This window comes from Rhinolophus sinicus, linkage group LG17 (genome assembly GCF_036562045.2).
Source record: "Rhinolophus sinicus isolate RSC01 linkage group LG17, ASM3656204v1, whole genome shotgun sequence".
Taxonomy (NCBI): Eukaryota; Metazoa; Chordata; class Mammalia; order Chiroptera; family Rhinolophidae; genus Rhinolophus; species Rhinolophus sinicus.
This window is the reverse complement of record NC_133766.1, coordinates 14857685-14881173: the sequence shown is the minus strand read 5'-3', so window position 1 is coordinate 14881173 and position 23489 is coordinate 14857685. Positions and strand designations below refer to the sequence as shown.

General features: G+C 38.8%; 1 protein-coding gene across 1 annotated transcript in view; it reads right to left on the bottom strand.

The window, feature by feature from the left end:
• Positions 1 to 5811: 5811 nt before the first annotated feature.
• The window catches only part of PLA2G4A (phospholipase A2 group IVA), a 137076-nt gene continuing 119398 nt past the window's right edge, over positions 5812 to 23489 (bottom strand). Inside the window, exons 15-18 of the mRNA XM_019738116.2 lie at positions 22137 to 22321; positions 15033 to 15228; positions 13389 to 13546; positions 5812 to 6421 (exon numbers count right to left, since the gene is read on the bottom strand). Coding sequence (XP_019593675.2) covers positions 6290 to 6421; positions 13389 to 13546; positions 15033 to 15228; positions 22137 to 22321 — 671 coding nt within the window. The 3' untranslated portion in view covers positions 5812 to 6289. The remainder of the gene's footprint in view (positions 6422 to 13388; positions 13547 to 15032; positions 15229 to 22136; positions 22322 to 23489) is intronic.

Here is a 23489-nt window from a genome sequence, read left to right as displayed (position 1 = left end):
CTCAAAATAAGACCTAGCCAGACAATTAGCTCGAATGCATCTTTTGGAGCAAAAATTAATATAAGACCCAATATGTTATATTATGTTAAAGCCCCAATCCTATAGTAAAATAAGACCGTGTCTTATATTAATTTTTGCTCCAAAAGACGCCTTACAGCTGATTGTCTGGCTAGGTCTTATTTTCGGGGAAACATGGTATTTTCTGTCATTATATCTCTACCCTTCTTTCTGTATTCCTAATTCTATACATCATCCAAGACCAAAGTGAAGTTTCACCTTCTTTGTAAAATTTTCCATTACCATTATAATTATAGGATTCCTTGTTGCTTCTCAATATTTAAAACCTGTTTTTTCCCAATCAATGTATTGGAAAATATCACATAACTATCAGTCATTAATCACCTACACCATGCCTGGCATGGACCCAAGCACTTTACATAGATTGTTCTGTATAATCCTCAACACATTATAATGTGAGGATTATTGTCATTACTGTTTTTCAGTGCATTAATTACACATTAATCATCTTAAGTGTTTGATCCCTGAAAGGGCTCACAAGACTCAGTTTATCCTCAAGCAAAGGACACAGCACAGCAAAAGCAGGAAAAGGTACTCATTCAAAGGGGTCCCTGAGTCTCAGGTGTGGGTTTCCTTTTCCTCCCACCACTGAGTGGAATCACAAAGGATACACTTGTTTCCAGGTTTCAAAAAACCATCAGCATTCATGCAAAGCACCTGCGTACGCTTCATACCCTGAAGCCCAAAGACTGTTCTTGGTGGGGTATCTCTTTCCATGAACTGGTCACTAGGCACATCACAGCTATGTGACTAGACCCAACTGTTTGAAACATTGCCCTCCATCAACTTCCACCAAACTCAAATGTGACTCATAAATCCAGTTGTTATTACTAAACAATGCTGACAGGCGGATACATCCTGCTCTGAAACAACACCCAGACCCATACAGAATAGCATCTCTCTTAACTTAATAAGCCCCATAGCATTGACCAAGGATCTGTAGCTCTGGAACTAAGCATGCAGTCAGTGCAGCACAGGTGAGACTGACCCAGGCTGCACGCACAGGTAAGGGACTCAGGCTTAGAGAAGTGAAGTACTTCCCCAAGGTCATACAGCTTGTCGTGCGGGGCGGCCTGCGGGGTCTCAGCTCCCGCTCCTCACATAAGAACGCAGGATGTGGTGAGGCCAAAAAGGAACACCCATGGAGCCATAGGTAGGGGAGTCATACCACTATAGTCTCGCTGGAGGTTGGATTCACCGGACGTGCGACCTGCTGCCCGCTTTTCTGCCAACCGACCGACTCCCACTCCCCAGTGCAGCTGCCGCAGTTATATCAGTGGCCAATTGGCTAACCGGCTACAGCTGACAGCCAACTAGCCACAGCCCATGGCCATCTACTACCGGAGCCAGCACCTTTCCACGTGAGGCCGAGAGCCTGTAAACTGCTCTCTGGGGCTCTGTCCCCACACAGCTACAGGGTAACAGAACTGATCTGATGGACTTCAAGACTTGTGCCCTCTTCAAGTCCTTGCTTTTACACATTACGGACTAATACAGACTGTCCTTCTTACCCTCCTGTCCCCAACAACTAGAAAACTGAAAAGAAAAAAGAAAGAAAAGAAACAGTAGGTATCGGATATTGGGCAATAGACAGCACAGGACGGAGATCACTGATGGAAGGGAAATAAACAAAGTGATCCTGTGATTGTTCCAGAGCACTGCCTGGAGGGTTTCAGGCTGCGGGTCACGTGCACTGGCCTCTTCAGACCCTTGCCTAGTTTCAGGTCCCATGTCCTCTTTCAGTTCCCTGGCTACCTCTAACAGCTCTGTTCCTGCATACACAGCTCACACTTCTTAAGTCCCCAGTAAGGAGGTGGCCATTCCTGAAAATCACTCTGGGGCGGCAGCTACAAAATGTGAGACTCAGTCCTCCTGTGGACTTGCAGCCTAAGGGATCCTGAACTGTTCCAGAAACTAGAGCTCCCAGCTCTCTTATTAGATGGTAGCTCACCCACCAGCCCTGCTCCAGTCTGCCAAGGCTAGCCAGTATCCTCTGGCTCGGCCTTCTGGGCGAATATGCACATTTATGTTAGAGCTTAGCGGTAGGTGGATGCCTTGTGCCGCCCAATCCCATACTCTAGACCTGAGCTCTTTTGAGCCATGGTACGCCCTCCCCTCCCACTCCCACCTAGGCTACCTGTGCCTGCGCAGTTTGCACTTCTTCAGCCAGCTTTGTGCAGCCTGGGCCCTCCAGGCTTGTGGTGCTGGCCCTGCTGGCCTACCTGCCAACCACCTGCCCCTGTGCTCTCCAGTGTGAGAGGACGTCCCCCTCCCCCCAAATCATCCTCAAGCTTACCTGCAAATTGGCGACGGTCACACTGTCTGATGGGTCCAGGCTTCTCCAGCTACCAAATTTCTCATGTGTAACATAACAAGCCGCCACTGCCGCCCTTCTGGCCCTGCCCTAGCTCTTGTTCCCTAAGAGCCTTCCTGTGCAGAACCATTTCTGGGTTCCAGATCCTTAGCTAACCTGAACCACTCGGCACGCGCATGCTCAGTACTCCGTTATTTGTCCTGTGTCAGTCTGGGCGTTCTAAGCCTGTGGAGCTGAGGGTGGGCTTTAACACCTGTATAGCCTCCAGTGGAAACAAGGCCCAACCGAAAATTATCCTGCAGTGGTGTGGGGGACAGAGCCAGGAGAGCAGTTTCCAGGCTCTCGGCCTCACAAGCAAAGGTGCTGGCTTGGTTATTGGATGGCCATCAGCTGTAATCAAGTGGCCATCATCTGTGTCTGGGTGGCTGTCAGCTGTTAGCGGTTAGCCATTTAGCCACTAATATAACTGCCGTGGCTACGCCAGCAGGTTGGTTGGTTGGCAGAGAAGCGGACGGCAGATCGCAGATTGTGTGGCTCTGCTTCCTGTGTCTCCAACCCAGCCACCGGTGAGAAATAGTGGTATGAACCCCCCATCCATGACTCCACTGGTGTTCCTTTTTGGCCTCACCATATCCTGCGTTCTTGTGCGGGGAACGGGAGCTGAGACCCTGCATGACAGGTGGCAACTACAAATTGGCGACAGTCAGTTTCCATGTGGACATGCTGCTAGCGGGTCCCTGGCTTCTCCAGGAACCAGGGCTCTTAGGTGTCTTTTATTAGATGACACTAAGTCAGCCTTGCTTTGGCAAGGCAGGCCAGTATCCTCCTGCTCTGTTCAGAGGGAATTTGTGCATTTGTGTAGTTTAGGTCCTGGAAGCAGGCAAATGCTTGTATCTCTGGTTCCTGCTCCTGTACTCCTGTCCGGACCCATGCCCTGTTCCAATTCTGCTACTAGTACCTTAAAAATGAGTCGCTTGCACATGCGCAGTTTGCAGGTGCAGTTGGCATTCCTGCCACCAGTAATGAACAGGCTGGGCCCTCCCAGCCTGTGGAGCTGGAGTTTATCCCCAACCTCCTCCATAGCCTGCACTGTGGAGGGGATTCATTCTCTGAAGACACGCTGACAGTTGTGCTATAAGGAAGCTGAAAATTAAGGACCATCCCATTTAAATTTGCTGCCTATGGGGTCCTGAGTATCTCTTACAGTATTTCCCTCCAGCCTGCCTGGCCCTGCCCTTGTAAAGCAGGCCAGTATCCTCCAGCTCTGCTTCCACACAATGCACAGTTGTGTAGGGTAGGGCTTGGAATGAGGCAAATGCCTTGTGTCCCCAAAATCCTGCTTCTGTGACCTGGCCTCTCCGGACTGGACTGGTGACCCATTCCAAGTTCCTGACTACACTGAACTGCGTTTTCATGTGCTTGTGCAATTCCCACTTTTTCAGCTGGCCTGGGGCAGCCAGGACTCTCTGGATGGGTGGAACTGGGGCCAGGCTCCAAAACCTGCAGAGTCCAGTGTGGAGGGGACCCAAAGTAAATCACCTGAGGCCTCGCTGCAAATTGCATAGTAAGCCCCATTTGGACTTACTGTGATGGGCACCCTAACTTTCCATGGACCGGGGTGCTCTCAGGTGTCTCTCGTTGCATTCACCGCATCCCACCAAACCAAGCTTTTGAGTCCTGATACACGTATCTGGCTTCAGAGGGATAGGGTCCTCTATGTAGGTGCAGTCTTGGATATTGGCAGATGTCTGCTTTCCCCCAAGAGCCCATGATAGGACTACAGGTTTATTCATTTGCTCTTTCCACATACTTAAGATTATGGCAACAGATTGAGGTTGGTATCCTCTTCTTTTTTTTTTTTTTTTTCCCCAAAGCATGCCACTAATTTAATATACTCTTTCAAACTCTTCTCTCATATCATTAACTCAAAGAGAATGATCATTCACTCTGCTCTGGGCACACTGGTCTACTCTCTGTTCCTGGAACATGCTCGGCACGCCACCTCAGAGCACTTGCACTCATGATTCCCCCACCAGGAATGTTCTTCCCTTGAAGATCTACAGGTCCTGCCCTCTGAGCTTCTTCACATCTTTACTCTGATGTCACCGTCTCATTGTGATCTTCCCCAGGACCTCATTTAAAATGATATATTCCCAACACTTCCCATGTCCTCCCTTCCCTTCTTAGTTTTCTCCTTAGCACTTATCACTAACATTCTAGTATTTGTCTTGTTTATCATTGGTCACCTCCATTAGAATGTAAGGTCCTTAAGGACGAACCCTTTTGTCAATTTTGTCTACTGCTGTATCCCCAGATCCTGCAACGTCAGATGGCCTGTAGGGGGCACTCACTTGTCATATGCATAAATCAACCAATGAAAGAATGAACTACTTTATTTCTGTTTTCGGTCTTTCCTCACAAATAGAAATGTGAATGTGTGGGGTTCTAGAGCGATGCACCCTTAGATGTGCCTCTGTGGTATGCAAATTGTTTTGAGCTAAAGGTAACTTTAGCCACAGGCTCAAGAGAAAATTCTGCTTGCCCTCCCTCCCTGCCCCTTAACTACCGAAAATTTTGAATCAGAAGCCTTGCCTGTAAGAAATCAGAGATAACTCCTTTTGGTCTATCCGTAGGGCAGGGCAAATTTATATTTACTAAGAACTTCTGTTCTTATCATCCTGCAATGATAAGAAGCCCCCAAGGCGCTTTACCTCCTCCCTAGCTCAGGATGTCTTATCTACTCATGTTTTCTTTCTATCTCTGAACCTCTTGTGCATGTGGGATTTCTGACTCTCTCACGTATGTGGGGTTCCCATACATCTGTATGCATTAAATTTGGTTATTTTCTCTTGCTAATCTGTCTCAAGTCTGATGAATAGACCCGCCAGAAGAACCTTGAGGGTAGAGGAAAGTTTGTTCCTCACCCACAAATGAAAGGTGAGATAAAAGAAGACAAATAGAGACCTTAAAGAAAGGTAATTCAAGGAAGAAGAATGAGGAAGCCCTTATGTTTGGAATAACAACCCTAAACCTTAGTAGATCAACAGTAACTGAAATGTCAGCCTTGCAATAGAGACTATCCCTAAGACAAGTCTTGCATACTCAGCCCTTGACCATTCTTCTGGATTTTTCTCTGGTGCTCGCTGGTGGATACACAGTCCAGATAATATCAGCAAAGTAAAATGTTAAACTGGAAGTGGTTACTTTTTTAATCTACTTGCTGAATAAATATATACCATTTTCTTAACAATTAATACACACTTTCTCTTTTAAGAAAAATAACCATGATTTAAATTGATAAATTTCACATGTGAGTTTTAGGATGAACAACTTTTGTGTTTGAAAGCCATGAAGTTGAGACTCTCTCACAGGAACAGGGCAATATCTCTTTTAAAATAATAAAACTCAGTGATCTCATGCTACTTTGCATATAGATGTATTTATTTTGTATATGTAGAAATGTATATATAAATAAAAATAGTGTTGTCTCTTGGTATGAATAAATCCAGTCAGTGAACAATATTCACACACAATACAAAATCTTACTTAATGAGATTGAAATGTTAAACATTCTAAAAAGTAGCCACATTTTAAAAAAGAGAACACATAAGATAGTTGGTGAGGAATGACTAAAAATACAGTATATGTCCCTACAGTTGCATCAGGAAATTCATACTGATAGAAAATGTAGCTGAGTATATTTTTATATAATCAGCATTATCAGTTAACCTAACAAAATAAGGGTATTATTCTCATGCAGCTAAATAACTGCAACTTGGAGTATCAGCCAGTCTCTTGTGATCAGTACTAACGTCTATCCTTTGCTTTTAAGTCCAGTTGTCATGGAATTTCAACCTGCCTTAGCAGCAGAAATGGCTGCCCTTTCCAGTACACAAACTATGCTGTGGGTTTGCTTAGAAACTCCTTGTTGAAGAATCTTCTTGCCTCGACATTGCTGAGGGAAACAGAACAACGAGATGGATTCTGCCTTCTATATTCAATGCTTTCAACGATGGCATTCTTTATCACCTGCAAACAGAGGCAAAAGATGTATAATTCATGCAGCTCTGAACTCCCTTATACATTTGTTTGGTCAAGACAAAAATCGAATTAATCTTTTCATTATAGTTTTTTTTTTTTTGAAATAGAGAAATAAATCTCTGAGATGCTCTGGAGATGTGTGCACCGAGGGGCTTTCTCCATTTCCATATCCAATCTCGCTGGGCGAGCTGGGTCCAATGCCTGAAGGATAGAGATGTGTGATCTGGGTGGTGCTAACATGCCTGCAATATTCTGTGACTTTATGTCAGGCCCAACATGCAGACCCCTCTATTCTCTAATAGTAACTTTAAACAACAAGCAGTTGTATTATGGGAACGGGGATTTAGTTCCCATAATGGAATGTGATACCTTTATTGGCTTTATGATTTTTAAATTATATATATATACTTTTATATATATAAAATTGTCTTCTGGGAAAATGGGCTCAAATGTTCCTGAGTCTTTTAAGTAAAGCAGATATTTGTTGACTCCATTTTCCCCATGAGTAAGGGAAATTTAATTATATGGATGGTTACAGAAGAGGTTGTCAGGTCTAGGAAGGAGACCCTGACCAAGGGCCTCCAGACACAGTGTCTTGGCTGTGTGAGATCAAGGGGAATTAACGTAAATCCTTGAGCATGCTTCCTCTTCTTTAAAATGAGAATGATAATACTTATCTTGGATTTTGTAGGGATTGAAGATCATTTATAAAAAGTACTTTGCATAATGCCTGCCCCATAGGAAACATTCCACAAGTAGCATCTATTTATTGTTATTTTTAAACTGACCATCTGTGAGGAAATTTAGGGGCTTTAAATTAGATGTGAGGCTATAAAGTTTATTAGAAATAAAACACCATGTATAGCAACCAATAGTGGGGTTATTATTTGGTAAAAATCAGAAAATCAATTCTGTGAGCAAGCGTGTCCTAGTACATCATCTTTTAATATAAATTTCCCCACCTTTATAAAGATCTTGCCAGCAGGATTTCAGTTAGTTTCTCCTTTACCAGAGCAGCATGAGACACATCAACCCCCATTACAGAGAAGTACCCAAGTAAAATATCAACTACTTACTTTCCAAACACCTAAAAGGCTTTAAAATGTAAAAGACTGCAGGGAAAAATGATACTGGTAATGACTGCCGTCGATTACTTTATAATGAATTCATGAGCACAAAAAATAATATCAATATCAACAACTGGTAAGTTTACCACGATTGGACTGTGGCAGTTGTTTCCAGTAAACAGGCCATTCTTAGGAAGGAAAAGGAATATTTACACTTATAACTCTGAAATACCCAAATCATACCCAATTAGAATGTGCAAGTTTGACCACTAGGTGGCACTTCAACACTATGAAACTATTAACCAGGTGTTTTTTTTTTTTTCAGATTACTGCAAAAAAGACCGATTTGCTGTGATTTATAATTCTGTGATATAAGCCGAAGAGGCTCAACTCATTACTACATCAGATGCCAAATTCAAACCTTCCAGCATAATACATGATACAACTAGATGTATCCAAAAAGGCAATGTGTCATATTTGAATTTTCCCGGGTTTTTTTTTTTAATTAAGAGTAATCTTAAGTAGTGTTTATACCTTTCAATGCCCTGAAATTCACTGAGATTCCAAATCCTTCCCATCAGTGTTATCCTAGCAACAGCCCTTATATCTCAACCTTCTGCATCCCTAAATATGACCCATGTCCTCTTTCACTTGTGCCATTCGAGAGCCTCCTAATTATTGATCCAGAACCTTTAAATCTTTGATAATAAAGGAAAAGAATAAGAAAATAAAACACATAAAATGTGGTCTTCTCCCAAAAAGGAACACATTTAAGAAATGTGAGATTAGAAGCAATCCACAAGCAAATACTGAATTCCCACAATAGAACATTTAAAATGAGCTCAAAGGGGAAGTTACAGTATAGTTTGAGAGAGAAATAAAAATTAGAAATATAGAAAAATATAAGAAGATATAGTGGCCTAAATGACTGTGAATTTGCTGGCTAATGACTGCCTTCCCAATAAAAACCAAAGTGTCATGAACACAGCGACCTTTGAAAAGTTGTCATTTTTGATCCCAGCACTTAGAGCACAGTAGGGGAACAATAAATATTTGTAAAATTAATGAATGCACAGAAGGTTATCATTGAAGGTTGAATGAAACAGGATAAAGTTCAACTCATGAGACTAATGAGACTTGATTTGAGTTGAAGGACAGGCAGGATGCTATAAATAGATGGAAAGACTGGGCATTCTCAGTAGAGGGATAAACATATAAAAAGGCTGAAGGTGGAAGGAAGGTCATGGCATGTATAAGAAACATCTGGAAATTGGCCTGGCTGGAAAGGAGGCTGTTTCTGGGGAACATTTGGAAATATGCCTGCTTGAGAGATAGATGGTTCAAAAGTTAGGAAAGAGTGGAAAAAAACCTGTGGTAGCATCTCAGCTCCTCACATACTGTGTGACTTCCAGTGACCTCCCTAAATGATCCATGACTCAGTTTCCTCACATATAAATAAAAAGACCTACTTCATCGGCTAGTTATGAGTATTAAATATTTGAGGGGAAACTATTTAGCTTATATTAAGCACTCCAAACTTTTCCTTGTGCTTTTTGTTTTGTGAATGGTTGTATTCCTACTTCCTATTACAGTAGGTACTCGAGAAATATGTGTTGAATTAATGAAGAAATAAGATGGAAAGAGAGTACAGGCAGCATTAAAAGAAGATAAATTGGGGCCTAATATATTAGGCCATGATACCTAACACACTTCTAAATTATCTTTAAAAAGATAAAGACTTTAACTTGTCCCTAGACACTCTGATCACGATGATGAAATATACAGACATTTAAAATGAAGTCCCCGTACTTCTGGATACATGCTTTTCCTCATTTTAATTAACATCTAATATTTAACACTTTATAGAATTGAGAATAAATTTTAAAAGCTTATTATTATACATCAGCGATATACACTGAATAAACTGACATACAACAGGTTCTTAGAATACGCCTACTGAATTACTAGCTTGAATGAGTGAGACTGCATAACAGTACATTTTCCTGGGATGGCTGAATTGACTAGGTCTTAGAAAGGAAATCTCAGAAGGCATGTCCCTTCCAGATCGAAGGAGCAGTTTGTGAGTAGAGCAGGGAGCCACACTACCTGGAGAACAGATTCTCCACGGTCAACATCCCTGCCTCCAGGTGTTGTATCCTGACCCTTGCTTTCCCCTCCTCCTATCACATTAAATTCTTCAACAGTTTCTGCCAGTAAGTCAGTGACATTTTAAAAAGCATTCATGAAAATGTTATTGCGTATTTATTTTAGATGCCAGGCATTATGATCAATGTCTCTGGAAGATACAAGGGAAATAAGGCAAGTCATTGTTTTTCATGGGTTTAAATTTGTGATTAAAAGCAGAAGTTACTATGAACACAGATAATCATTGTTATCATTATCATATTAGTTGACTCAATTTATTGTGTGTCTCTTAGATGCTAAGCCCTTAAATCATATTATTTTATTTAATCCTCACCCTGAAGTACAAGGCATGTAGCATTGGTTCCCCTTAAAATGGGGAAAGCTACATTTGGAAAGGTTAACCAACACATCCAAGATAATGCAACCGAGAGACAGCAAGAGAAGATTTGAACACCCAATTTGGTCTGACTCCAAAGCCTCTGCATTTCCCACATACCACATGTCTACCAATATAAGTCACTATATGTGAGGCTTCTGAAAGAACAAGCAAACATGACATACTGCCATTATAAAAGCACTGAGGCAACAACGTTCAGCGAAAAGGAATTTGGGAGGATTGAGTAAGTGCAGAAACCTGATGCTAATGACAAACCCAGGCTGCTGTCAGGAAGTGAGAACAAACAGAGCAGAAGTTTTCTAAAGATGAACTGGAATTTAGCTTCAGCAACTCAGGCCAGTGAGGATCACTGGGGAAAAGAAAGCAACAGAAGCATACGGCTGTCGGAGACAGGGTGGCCTTTCCAGAGTACAAATTGATGGCAGGATGAGAATTGAAGATGAAAATTGTATTTTATGCCACAGGCGTCATAGCCACGAACTTGAAAACTGTCTCCTATGGACTTGGCAGTCAAGTGTCTTTGCATTAGAAGAGTTTATATTCACAATGTCCACAATTTGCAAGCAATCCTGGCAGTCTACCACAAGTAAATGTGTGTTGTGTTGTTGAAGGGTGAATTAATAACCTATTTAAATGGGGTGCACGAATTCCCCAGCTCCTACCTCAGCAATTTGTTGCTCTTTATTTATCACCACTTATCAAGACACTTTAGTTATCATAAAATATGTCTTCTTGGTAGAGACATGGGACATGGGAGATGTGGGAGTAATCCCAAGAGAGAAAAAGAAAATGTCGGTGAAAACTAGAAGTCTTACCTGGGTATGAGTTGCACACACACACACACACACACACACACCCCCAAGAATCACATGAACACAAGTCTCAATGGTCATATAATTTAAGAGGAAACCTATATTTATTCATTTGAAAAATATTTATTTACTGCTTAGGCTGCTATTACTTGTTCAGACTTGTCTATATTTTTAATTCTGGGCATTTGCAAAGGTCTTGGGGTATATCCATCATATATACAGACACGCATAGTTAAGGTTCCTGTTTATTGGGCAGCTTATGTTTGCAGGGCCACTGTTCACACATCACCTGATTAAAGATTCCCTACTGCCATTATGATAGATACTGCTACACCTGTTTTAGAGATGAGCAAACTGAGGCCCCAAACATGTAAGTAGCGTATTTAAAGTCACACAACTGGCCCATCTGGGATCTATACATGATATAAAGCCAAAGATGTCGCTTCTACATGCTGCGCCAGAAAAGTTCTTGGAAGCGATTAAAACCTGCTTAATTAAGTGGTTCGTGAAAGATGAACATTTGATGAACTATAAGTCAGGACAGTTATTTTGGCATTCACTTTATTTTTGTTCAGCCTTTAACTTTTTCACCTATGTGTCAAACAAACTACTTTGAAGAATGTTTGTAAAATATGTAACTAGAACTACTGTGCTTCCCCGAAAATAAGACCGGCTCTTATATTAATTTTTGCTCCAAAAGACGCATTAGGGCTTATGTTCAGGGGATGTCATCCGGAAAAATCATGCTAAGGTTTATTTTCCAGTTAGTTCTTATTTTGGGGGAAACACGGTATATCATTTTTTATAGCGAATAGCTTAGCAGGTTTTATATAAACCAAAACTGAAAACAATGAGAGAAATGCAGCTGATTAAGTTACATATGTATACACGCACGTACATACGTATATATATACTCAATACACATAGATGTAGACACGCATATATATATATATATATGTGTATACACATACACACAGATGTGTGTGTGTGTATCTTTTATTCTCTCAAGTCCAATAAGTTATTAATATATTCTTACAATCTAATTTTCTTTCCATTTGAGGATGACTGATCAAGTATAATACATTTTATCCCAATATATATAATACTTTTGAGTTTACTGGCTTCATGCTGGGAAAATAGTTTACTCTGATATTGCCCCTCAGTTCACTTATCTTTAGCAGCAGGTTTTTTATAAAACATAACTCTATTTTGAGAATGTTCACTCCATATAAATCACAGCTTAAAATACTGATTTTCTCTTAATATTCTTTAAATTTTCACCATCACAACAGAAACAATGTAGCATATGGATCTCAGATGTCCACTGCTTGTGAGACAAAAGAAAAAGGGAATAAAAATATATAGAAAGTGATATATGCCATAAAATGCATTAAGCATGAATTATCGCATATTATTCATCCATGAAGCCTAAGAAGAAAGCATTTTAGAGTTGCAAGAAATGAAGCTTATTGGGGGAAAATTCCTATGTTTACAAAACTTTAAAGATATTGATTAACAAACATATTACAGTGTAACTGCTATAATTGCACACAATTAATTATTACTAGTCTCCGGCCTAACTAAACAAACAAGCAAACTAGATGTGCCACAATCCTATTAGCTCACAAAATCTAATTAAATCTCATATACAAAGAGCACTCATACACATACAGTGTGTTCTTTTGAGCCATTCACACAGTCTCGAAAAGGCTGGCAAATCATATATGATACCTTTCCCTCTCCATTTAATTTCTTTCTTTCTTTTTTTTTCTTTTTCTGTTATTCTATTTTTCTAAGGTGCAAAACCCAATTAGGCTAATGAACTTGGGCTTTCACAACTAATAATGACTTGTCAAGACACTGGGATTTGGCACTATAAACCAACATGGTTCCAATTACACAACAGTGTTCTCAAATGGTGAGTTAGAGACTAAAGATTTGACATGGACAAAGAATCTTAGCAGCAGATATACCAGTGATAAGAATGATTATACTGAAGAGAATGGCTTGTTTTGAAAGTTTCTAAAGCAAAACATACTTGATATATCAAGGACTAAAATGGGGAGGCTACTACTTTTATAATTATTACTAAGATCCCCCAAAATAAAGACATTTAAAAGCATGAGTATACCCATTAAAACACATGATATTTTTGCAGATTAACTACACTTCTGGTTACATTCACTTTCCTAATTTTATATTTCCTTTTTATCATTTTTCTCCCTACTTCTAATTTATTTTACCATATGACGAATACATTAGAAACTTGGGCAAAGAAGCTGAGTATTGACCAATCTGTCAATCAAATAATAGTATAAAAGGTAGGCTTTGCCAACTTGGAGGCATTCATTTTCTTATTTGTGAATTTTATAAGGTTCCTCTGGAGAGTAATAAAATATTTCATAAAAAATAAAATCATATCACTTGGGTGGTGTCATTCATAAACCTTATTTTTAATTAATTAAAAAGAGGTATTGCTATGTTTACGCGATACGAAATATTTGACATTGTCAGTGACCGTAGGCGATACTTACATCTATGTTGTTCAGGGTATTGAAGTACATCAGATCATGCAGCCTTTTGAATGCTTTATTTGGATATTGAAAGTTGAAGGTTGAAAAGGGTGATTCAGGGTCATCAAAAATGTCAAAATCAGCTATCTCTTTCTCTTCCTTAGTTTCTCTTGGAACACCTAAATATCAGAAGAGTCTCAAATGGTGTTATTTGGAAAACTACAAAATATCTCTAAAACCCAGGGAATAAAATTTACAAATAGTCATAAACATAACACTGGGAGTCCCTACTGAGGTCACGGTATGCACGGCTGTGCCTCCACCCATATTCCCTGGGTGAGAATTTCTGTGTGTTTTGACTGGACAACTTCCGATTGCCAGTATCTGCATCTCTGTGCCTAAGGGCTTTCTACCCCTCCCTGCAACTGTGCAAGGTGGCTTTGTTCACTAGCAGCAGGCTGGACGTCCTGGTAAATAATACTCTGCCCCAGGCAGCAGTCAACCAAAGACTTTGGTGAATTAGGATATAAGTACCCCAGTTCTCTTGTCTCTCACTATGTGGGTGGAAAGGATGATTCTGGTACAGGTTCTATTTCATTTTTGAGAGTTTCCCAGCAGGATCAAGTTCAGCTGACTCACTAACACATCTTTTCCTGTCTGCCTTCCTTTTATCACCTTCCCCTTCCTTACTAAAGTTCCCTAGTTCACCCAAATAAACTATTAGTACTTGAATCCTTCGCTCAGCATCTGCTTCTGGGGGAACCCAAACCAAACATTGTCTAACAGTCTTCATGCTACAGAATTCCCCTATACAATCTTGCCTTGAGAATTAACAGTAATAGAAAATTCCCTAGGTTTCCAGTACTCCACTGTTCAATAACTAAAAATAACAGTCCATTCTTCCTTCTCTTGTTTTGAATTTTGACTCATAACTTCCAACCTTATTGATCCTTTCTCTGTCTTCCTCTATCATCTAGAAAAATCACTTTCTTCTCCATGGTTTCCTGTCAAATCTTCCAGGACTATTTCTTGTGTCTTCCCCTTTACATTTTTGGTCCTAAAATAATTTGATTTTTAGTTCTTCACCATCTTGCCTGTCAATCTCTAGATCTTTCCGGCTACTGAAGAGTTTAGTTTATAGGCTGCTCTGAATGTGGTACAGCAGGGTGACTGTGCTTTGAATTTGATTCTCTTTTTGTATAAAATATAACATGGCAACATGAAACTATCAGCCATGTTGTAATGCTAGATTACATTAATCTTGTGGTCAGCGAACATTCCCAAAACTTTCCCATGATTTGTTCTGAAACAAGGGCTCCCTTCACAACAGTGATATTCAAAATATTTAACAGCCCTGATGATAAGAGCGCCAACTAATCAGAGAAAAAATAATCTGGTGTTTTGGAGTAACACCCCACATCTGTTTTTACTGAGCTAGTTGTTAACCCTCTAGTTTCTGGATTGTGAAGAACCCAGGGGATCTTGGAGTGAGAAAGGTGGGGAGTACTTGGGGGTCTCAGAGAGTAGTTAATTATCAAGGTAAGGAAAGCATTCAAAATTGTAATAATAGCTGGTATGGCCAGGGCCAGTGTGAACCTAATTACTGTCAGTCTTGCTCCTTTACCAGATTTCTACTTTACAGAAAACAACTGATTCCCAACGTACCTGGAGCCTTGTACTCTCTGAAGTTGATGTTGGCCAACACAAAGTGGATGATAGTCGGGCAATCTGTGTCCACATCAGGATTCTTGGGTTTAAAGACGTAGCACTCCTTTAGCCCTTCTCGATCAAACACATTTGGGTCAATCTTTGGAAAGGGGAGCTTGTTCATTTTAGCCCACTTTTCTGCAAGGAGAAGCTCCTATGGAAGAAGGAAAGATGCATTTGGGAATTGTCAGTTTTCACTTGTTCAGTCGGTTCTGCCATCCTTCAATATTCATTAGGTGTTTACTATGTGCCTGCAGTGTACTCCTTGCTAAGACAAATAATGACCCCATTCTCAAGAAGTTCATTAATCTCAAAAAAAAATATAAAAGGACTCTATGAACAAACTCAGTATTGTTATGTTAATTTTTGGCACGGGGCTAGGTCCATTGGAAAATTATTGATGAACTGAACTGAATGAAATGATATGGAGGTAATTGCTATAGGAAAAAAAAATATTACAGATTCTGGGCATTTATAAGCCCTGTGAATGTTTTTTAACCCTTAGGAGTCAAAGAATGTGATGAATCAGAATGAGGAACACTCTGTTACTGTATTTTTACCTATATCATGTCCACATAACTAAGTACAATTAATAAATTTTATGTATACAAAAATATTTAAGTTACTTTGAATCAGCTTCTTTTTTTCTTCTGTTTACAGAAAGAAGTTGAGCGTCTGGCCTCAGCATGTTTTTATCATACGTGTAGTGGCCAAGCGGGGGCCATGCAGAGGTACCAAGAGTTTAGTTAACGGGTGTGGCAGATTGTGTGTTTGTTTCCACAGATTAGCTCCCTTCCTGGTAAGATGATTAACTTCCCCACCGGAGTGAAAAGACTCACAATGCAGCCACAGCAGCTGATCTGCAGCTGCTGACAAGTAAGTTGACCAAAAAATACGTGTTTATAGTCAGCCACTAAGATTTTAGGTTTGTTTCTGCATCAAGGCTGACTAAGGAAGTGAGTAAACACACACACACACACACAATATTAAATTTTACATCAATATAAATCAATGTGGAGAATAGAGCTTATTTCTATTTATGTGCAGCTTAAGGGGAAGCGGGGCACATAAGAAACTGATGCTGGGGGGTCAGATTGCCTGAGTTCAAGTGTGAGCTATGGGACCTTGGGCACATTTCTTAATGTTTCCACACTCAATATCCTCAAGTATAAAATAAGGAAGGTAATAATAATACATAGCCCATAAGATTGCTATTAGAACTATTTTGGGGGCTGAAGTATTTCCCTAATGGCACCATGGGGATCATAAGTAACAACAACCGACCGACCAACAAACAAACAGGGAGCAGGTTGTTCACTATCCCTGAAATCGTAGGCTCCCAAGTCTATTTCACTTACATTTCACCTGTTTCTTAATTCTCAGCATCTCATTTTCTATCACTGTAAAAAAACAAGTTAACACTATTACCTTCCTTAGGATTGCTGTGAGGATTAAATGAGAGCATGTATTTTTAAAAACTCAGTAATTTATATGCCAGGAATCAAGCACTTTAAGATAGCACCTTAAATTTAGAGAAAAATATACTTTTCATTGAACTTTCACTGCTCTTGATGCTTCTGGAATGTTGTGAATTTTAAGTTGATCAACTCTCTAGAAGCCATTTACAAAGAAATAAAAATACGAGACAACAAAAGGTTTAATGTCTATTAAAGCATTTCTTTCCTATACTATTAAGCTAAATATGATTGTAGTTTACGGAAAATCCCATATATATGACTATTTTCTTGTTTGAAACTTCAGAAAACTTTTATCACTCTTCCCCTCCATCTGGTTCAGTTGAATTATTCAGCTCGGTATTTCTTGTCTAGCATGGTTCGTAATTATTCATTCCAGACTATTCAACATCTAAGTAAAACCAAAAGTTCACAGTGAGAATGAATTGCGTGAGAATACAGAGAAAAAAGAGCTTGCTAGTGTTTACAAACATGACTCAAGGGTATGACCAACGATGTGTGGAATACGAAGAAAGAGGAAAAGGGAATTTCATGAGGTAAAAGACCAAACTATTTTTAGATAGACCAAACTATTTTATGCTGGAATCAGGAAGAGATGGAAACTTTCCCTTTCCTTACATGATCCTGATGTGGAAAGATCAAAAACCGATGACGATACAGTGATTACAGAATGGAAAACCATCTCTGCCCTGATGTCTCATTTCTCTGCTTGTAAAGTCAGAAACAATGACACAGACAAGTTTGAAAAGAGTCCTTGAAAAGAATGCAGTGAGCAAAATAATTGCTGCTCCACAAATTACAGCGATATGCCAGAACTCTATTCTATTCTAACCTTCCATTTTGGTTGTTACTTGATACCTGTTATTTCTTGTCTAGTGCTGTTCACAATTATTCATTCCAGACTATGCAACATCAAACAAAACAAAACCAAAAGTTCACACTGTGAATCAATTGCATGAGAATAAGGAGAAAAAAAAAAAGAGCTTGCTAATGTTTCCAAACTAGCAAACAGATTTCCATAGACTAATTAATGGTAAATTTACATAGTAATAACTTAAATTGTTTTCTGTGGAGATAAAAATTTGATAGTATCCTTCCAAATGATCATTTGCAAAATGTTTGTGCTCGGTTTTTTTTTGAGTACTAAAACATCTAGAAAGACAGGAAAAACAACCTAAATGACATAGAATGTTATTCAAACTATAGTGCGAATGACATGTATATGCCATATTTATTTATTCATATATGTAGATAAATATATATATATTTATAAATACATAATATATTTATATCTATAATAAATTAGCTTTTCTTTATAGAAAATGAGATCTTTTTTCTGTACAAACTAGGATATGTGCTTTCTAAGATACTTCTCATTATTTAAAACCTATTTTTAGATTAGAGGGAGATATGGCGTAAAAGATATAAGTAAATTTACAGACTCTTAAAAAATTATTGAAGCAACTAAGATAAAATACAGTGGCTAGAAATTATAATGTATAATTCATTATTTTGTGGTCTTGGTCATTCTTACTTCCAATAAAAAGCATGCTGGTATTAGGATCCAAGAGCTTTATAATGCAATAGGCATGAAAATAATTTTCTATATCTAATAGTGTGTAGAATTTACATACAATTTTGCAGTTTGTGTTAGCGCTTCTTCAATAAGAGGTTACTATAAATTCACAAAAATACGTAAGGAGAAATTAATGTTGGGTATATCTACTCGTCACAAGACAGCTGATTCTCAGTAACCAATATGGGTGAAGTAGGTTGAATGGTGGCCCTCCAATAGTTTAATTCATGCTCTAACAACCCCTCACGACCTGTGAATATAACCTTAATTGGAAAAGGTGTTTTTGCAAATGTAATTAAGTTCAGATCATCATGGATAATCTTGATGAGTTATAAATCCAATGACAAATATCTTTAAAAGACACAGATGTCCTTATAAGAAGACACACAGAGAGAAGGCCATATGAAGTCTGAGAAGGGACTTATGCAGCTACAAGCCAGGGAAAGCCTGGATCTACCAGAAGCTCGAAAAAGCAAGGAAGAATTCTCCCACAGAGGCTTTGGAGGGAGTGTGGCCCTGAGGACACTTTGATTTCGATTTCTGCCCTCCAGAACTGTGAAAGAATACTTTCTGTTGCTTTAGGCCACCATGTTTGTGGCAATTTGTTACACTGGTGCCAGGAAACAAATATGAGAAGTAAATCTATAAATGTTACATTTAATAACATGCAGTTCCCTTCCTCAGCCGTGATGGATTGATGTCCACATAGCTATCGCTTGGACTGGTTTGGCCATGAGGGTGTGACCCAACCTAAAAATCGTTAAGTAAATCATATGCAGAGATTCTAAAACAATGATCAAGCCCTAATGTCAACAAATAAATTAGGTTAATGTGGAAAAACACAGATGCTTTTTTCCCCATTATTTGTGGGTTTAAATGTGATTTTGACCTTGAGAAAATACAGGGGGATGAAATTAATTTAGACACATTACTTCTATCCTTTGTGAAGTCCAGCTCATTTCAAATTTTCCTTCCTTCTCTCTTCCTTGTCTCCTTCCCTCATTGCCCCCTTCTCTCCTTTTCTCCTTCAAACTTCTTTCCTTTAATTGTTAAGAAAATGAACCCATTGTTCTGGCTTCTGGTCATTAAGCATTTCAAAGAGCACTGAAAAACTGAGCTAGATTTATGTCCAATATATGGCAACATAATATAAAATTACATAACTTATGGCACAATTACTCTATTACTCCCCATAAAATTTAGTAAGATAAAGAAAAAAAAATTACAGGTATAAACTCTGAATTTTCCTATATTCCTTGCTTGCTTCTCAAAAGATACAAAGCTTCCTTCACCCCCTAAATTCACAATCTGTTTCTTTTGCACACTTGAATATGAAGACTCTGGCTTATTTTCATGACCACATCAAAGACAAATCTTATTAGAATTCTCATTGAGTGGACCCTAATGTAAACTAAATTTGCATGGCATGTATCTAAGTTATTAAATGGTTAACAACAACAACAAAAAGACAAAATGAAACACAGAGCTGCTTTTATTAAACCAATTTACAAGAATCCTATTTAAAATCATGAGGCTCTTTATATCTGAACTATTAATCAGGGTGTGTGCCTACGAATCTAAAACAAAACACAACAAAGCAAAACAAATTCCAGTGTCACTGATATTGATGTCATCAACTTTCAAGGCCAGTTACAATGCAGATATAATAGAGTGGTTGCCTTTATCAAAAGCTATGCTATCTCTCATTCTATGATTCCCTGACAAAATCTGACATTTAACTATATGTATGAAATGCTTATATCAACAACTGAAATAAAGTTAGTGGTTCTAATATTTTGCCCAGCATTTATACTCTTTTATTACAAGTGTCACCTCATATTTCAGCCTTAAATATAGGAAATTATTTCCTCTTTAATCACCTTAACAAACTCATATTGTATATATCCCATTCTTATATTGGATTTTCTCTCCTCCTACCAAAAGACTTTATGTAGATTTCTTACCAATTTTTAAACCTTATTATGTTGTATCTAAGATAAGGAACCTACTTTAACATCAATAGTACAATATTTTTATCAATTTACTCATTATATTTGAGTAATTTTTAGATCTATATACAAATGGATATTTTTATAATGACAATCATAACAACAATCATAAGTTTAGAAAAATCACTTTCAATATTCCAAGTGATTCTGAAAAGTCCATTTTGACTTTGAAATTTCTGAAGTTCATTTTTTGGAGAAAAAATGTATTATATATAACACTGCAATTTTCTTTATATTTAATCTCTGAAAAGACAATGTACTATTTCAGAGTAGTAAGTTTCATGCTATATGAAACTAATAATAAAAGGAGATACACAGAGGGGGTGTCAAAAAAAATGTATACGCATGACTTGTATTCATCTTTTGTCAGCATATATTGAGTATTTCAATTTTAATACAGTTTTTTCCTTTCTTAAAATTTGTATACATTTTTTTTTTTTTTTTGGCACCCTCTGTACATATCAGGGAGAGAGGTAGGTTGTTAACAGAAAAGATTCGAGCATGTTTAAATGCTGATGGCTAGGAGTCATTAATGAAGATGTTACTGGAGAGTGGAGAGATGACATATATGGTAGAATCACATCCTTGGGAAGGTTAAGGGGTGAGCAGTGGAAAGGAGATATAAAAATACGTAGAAACATCTATATTGGGGCAAGAGGGAAGGAGGGAAATAATGGCTGTGGAAAGAGTTTCATCGTTAGGCAGGGAAGTTAAGAAAGTGCTCATCTGAGGACATTAAACTTTTATAGAAATTAGGAGTCAACACTATGTTTTGAGAGTAAGAGGATGGAGGTAGCAGAGCCAGGGGCACAGGGAGAATAAAAGTGAAGAAATGAGAAAAAGTTCTGAATAGGAAATATAGAAAGATCGATGAGCTGTACTATGGCCTCACCCAAGTAAAACCATGACTGTTATTGTTCCCTCCACCTGGAACACCTCAAACTTTCTTCAGATGCACCTCAAATGTTATCGTTTTTGACCTCCACTGTCATAGTTTCAGTATGAAGGACTTAGTAAATTCTACTAATGCAGCAATTTTCAAGGTATGTTGTCTGCATTTATTTACATACATATTATTTCCACCGTCTGTGAACTCCGTGGGGACTAGAGCACTGTGTGTGTGTGTGTGTGTGTGTGTGTGTGTGTGTGTGTGTGTGTGTTGTTTTAATCATTTGGCTCTAATTGCCTTATAAGTGCTGGCCAAAATGTATGTAGGACACTTTTTTGTGGGTGAATGAATGAAATGCTGTAAGAGAGATATACACATATGGGGGAGAGAGAAGCACATCTATGAAAATGCACAACTGGACATGTCTATAGGTTTCAAGATACAAGTGGTAAAATACCCCTCCACACACACACAATTTTCTGTTCCCCATATCCGCTTGCAAATGTAGTCCATCTCCTTCTTCCCTGGACAGTTGATAGAACTCTCTGCATTTTTTTTTTTAACTTCCATTCATCCCTCATATCACTACAGTGTAATTTCTGCCCTTAAACCCTACGGAAACTGCTCTTGTCCAGTTCACGAAAGACTCCCTTCTGAAATATCTTCAATTGGTTTTCATAACCCTGCATACTTGCTTGGTTTCATCCTTTTCCACTGATATTGTTCTTGAATCTTCAAGATACTATGTTATGTTCTCTTTTCTTCTCACAGTCTATATTCCCCATGCATGGTTTTCATTCACTTTTACCTACTAACTCCCACATCTCATCCTAATTTCCTTCCAGAACTTCACATACATTGCATCGTTCTTGTCCTGCTCGGACTCTGAGCTTTACCGTGGGTCATGGAGAGCAATTTAAATTGGGGAGTAATTCTTTAAGCAGGGGAGTAATTGGATCATATCTGTGTTTTAAGAAATATTCCCCATAATCATGTAGATACCAGGTTAAAGGGATAAGAAGTTGGGGTCAAGAGGACGAAGTAAGATCCCTACAAGGCATGCAAAGCAATGTGATAGATAAAGGAATGTGACATCAATATTCTAGTCCTTACCTTGAATGGAGGACTAGAATCACTTGGCCTTGCAGAAAAGTCAAAGGAGATGATGAGATCGACTCCCCTCTGTGGTCTCAGGATCAAGGGGTAAGGGAGGTTAAATGTGAGGCCACTGTCCACTACGTGAATCTTTTTACTTTTGACATCCAGAGGCTCATAGATTCGCTCAAATTCGTCAGGATCTTTAAAAAGGAAAAAAGAGAGAGAGAATGAATTAAACAACCATTTAACATGATTTAGAGTATAAACATATTTGTTAGTAAATCTGTGAGATAGAATTCCATGTGGCTAGGCCCACAGGCTTTGGAGACAAAGAGAGCTGGGCATGAGTCCAAGCTTTAGCAACCGTAAATTAATTATTGTCTTTAACTCTTAGTTTGTTCATCTGTAACACCGGGGTAAAAGACTCAAGCAAATAAAATTGCTGCAAGGATTAAGTAAAACAATACATGGGAAGCACTCAGTCCAGCCCTGGTATTAACTCTAAGCTATGCAGAAAGATCCCTTTATAGGTCTTTACTGATTTAAAAACATTTCCTCATACGTTATTTGGTTTCAGTCTGATAACAGACATGTAAGGTCGGGGAGATTTACAAATGGAGGATGTAATAAATGAAATTCAGCTCTAAAGTGACACAACTGGGGAGTGGCAGAGTCGGAATGGGTCCCACATTGCATCTCTCTAGGTGATGGGAGTCCAAAAATATAATCTAGCCAACACATTCAGCAAACATGGATCGTCTGCTACTGTTCAGGCATCCTTCTAGGTGCTACACAAGGTTGATGCAAAGTCTTCTCTAACAGAGCTTATATTCTGAGTACATTGATGACAAATTAGTCAATAAATATTAAAAGATAGTTCAGACAGTGATTAATGCATTGAAGAAAATAAGAGGGTACTGTAACAGGGAGTCACTTCAGTTGGATAGTCCGGAGCGACCTCTCTGAGAAGGAGACCGTGAGCTGAGACCAGATTCGTACAACAGAATTGGCCATCTAAAGATTGGGGGACATTTTTTCCAGGGAGAGGGAAGAGCTAGAGCAAAAGCCCTAAGGCAGAAGAACTTGCTTGGTATATCTGGGAACAGCAAGAAGCCCCGTGTGGCCACAGCATAGAAGGAGAGAGAAATAAAGATGACAAGACATCTAAAAGAAAGCAGGGCCTAGAAATCATTAGTTTTATGAAAAAGTAATATTCACAACAGGCTGCTCTTCTCATTTATATGTGGTAATCCTGATTCACTTCCCAGGAGAAAGAAATGTGATCACAACTGAATTCATTTGACCTGAAGGAAATGACATGCAATTGTTTTGTTCTGTCCCTTTGTCCCCACTTGTTCTGTTAGAAAG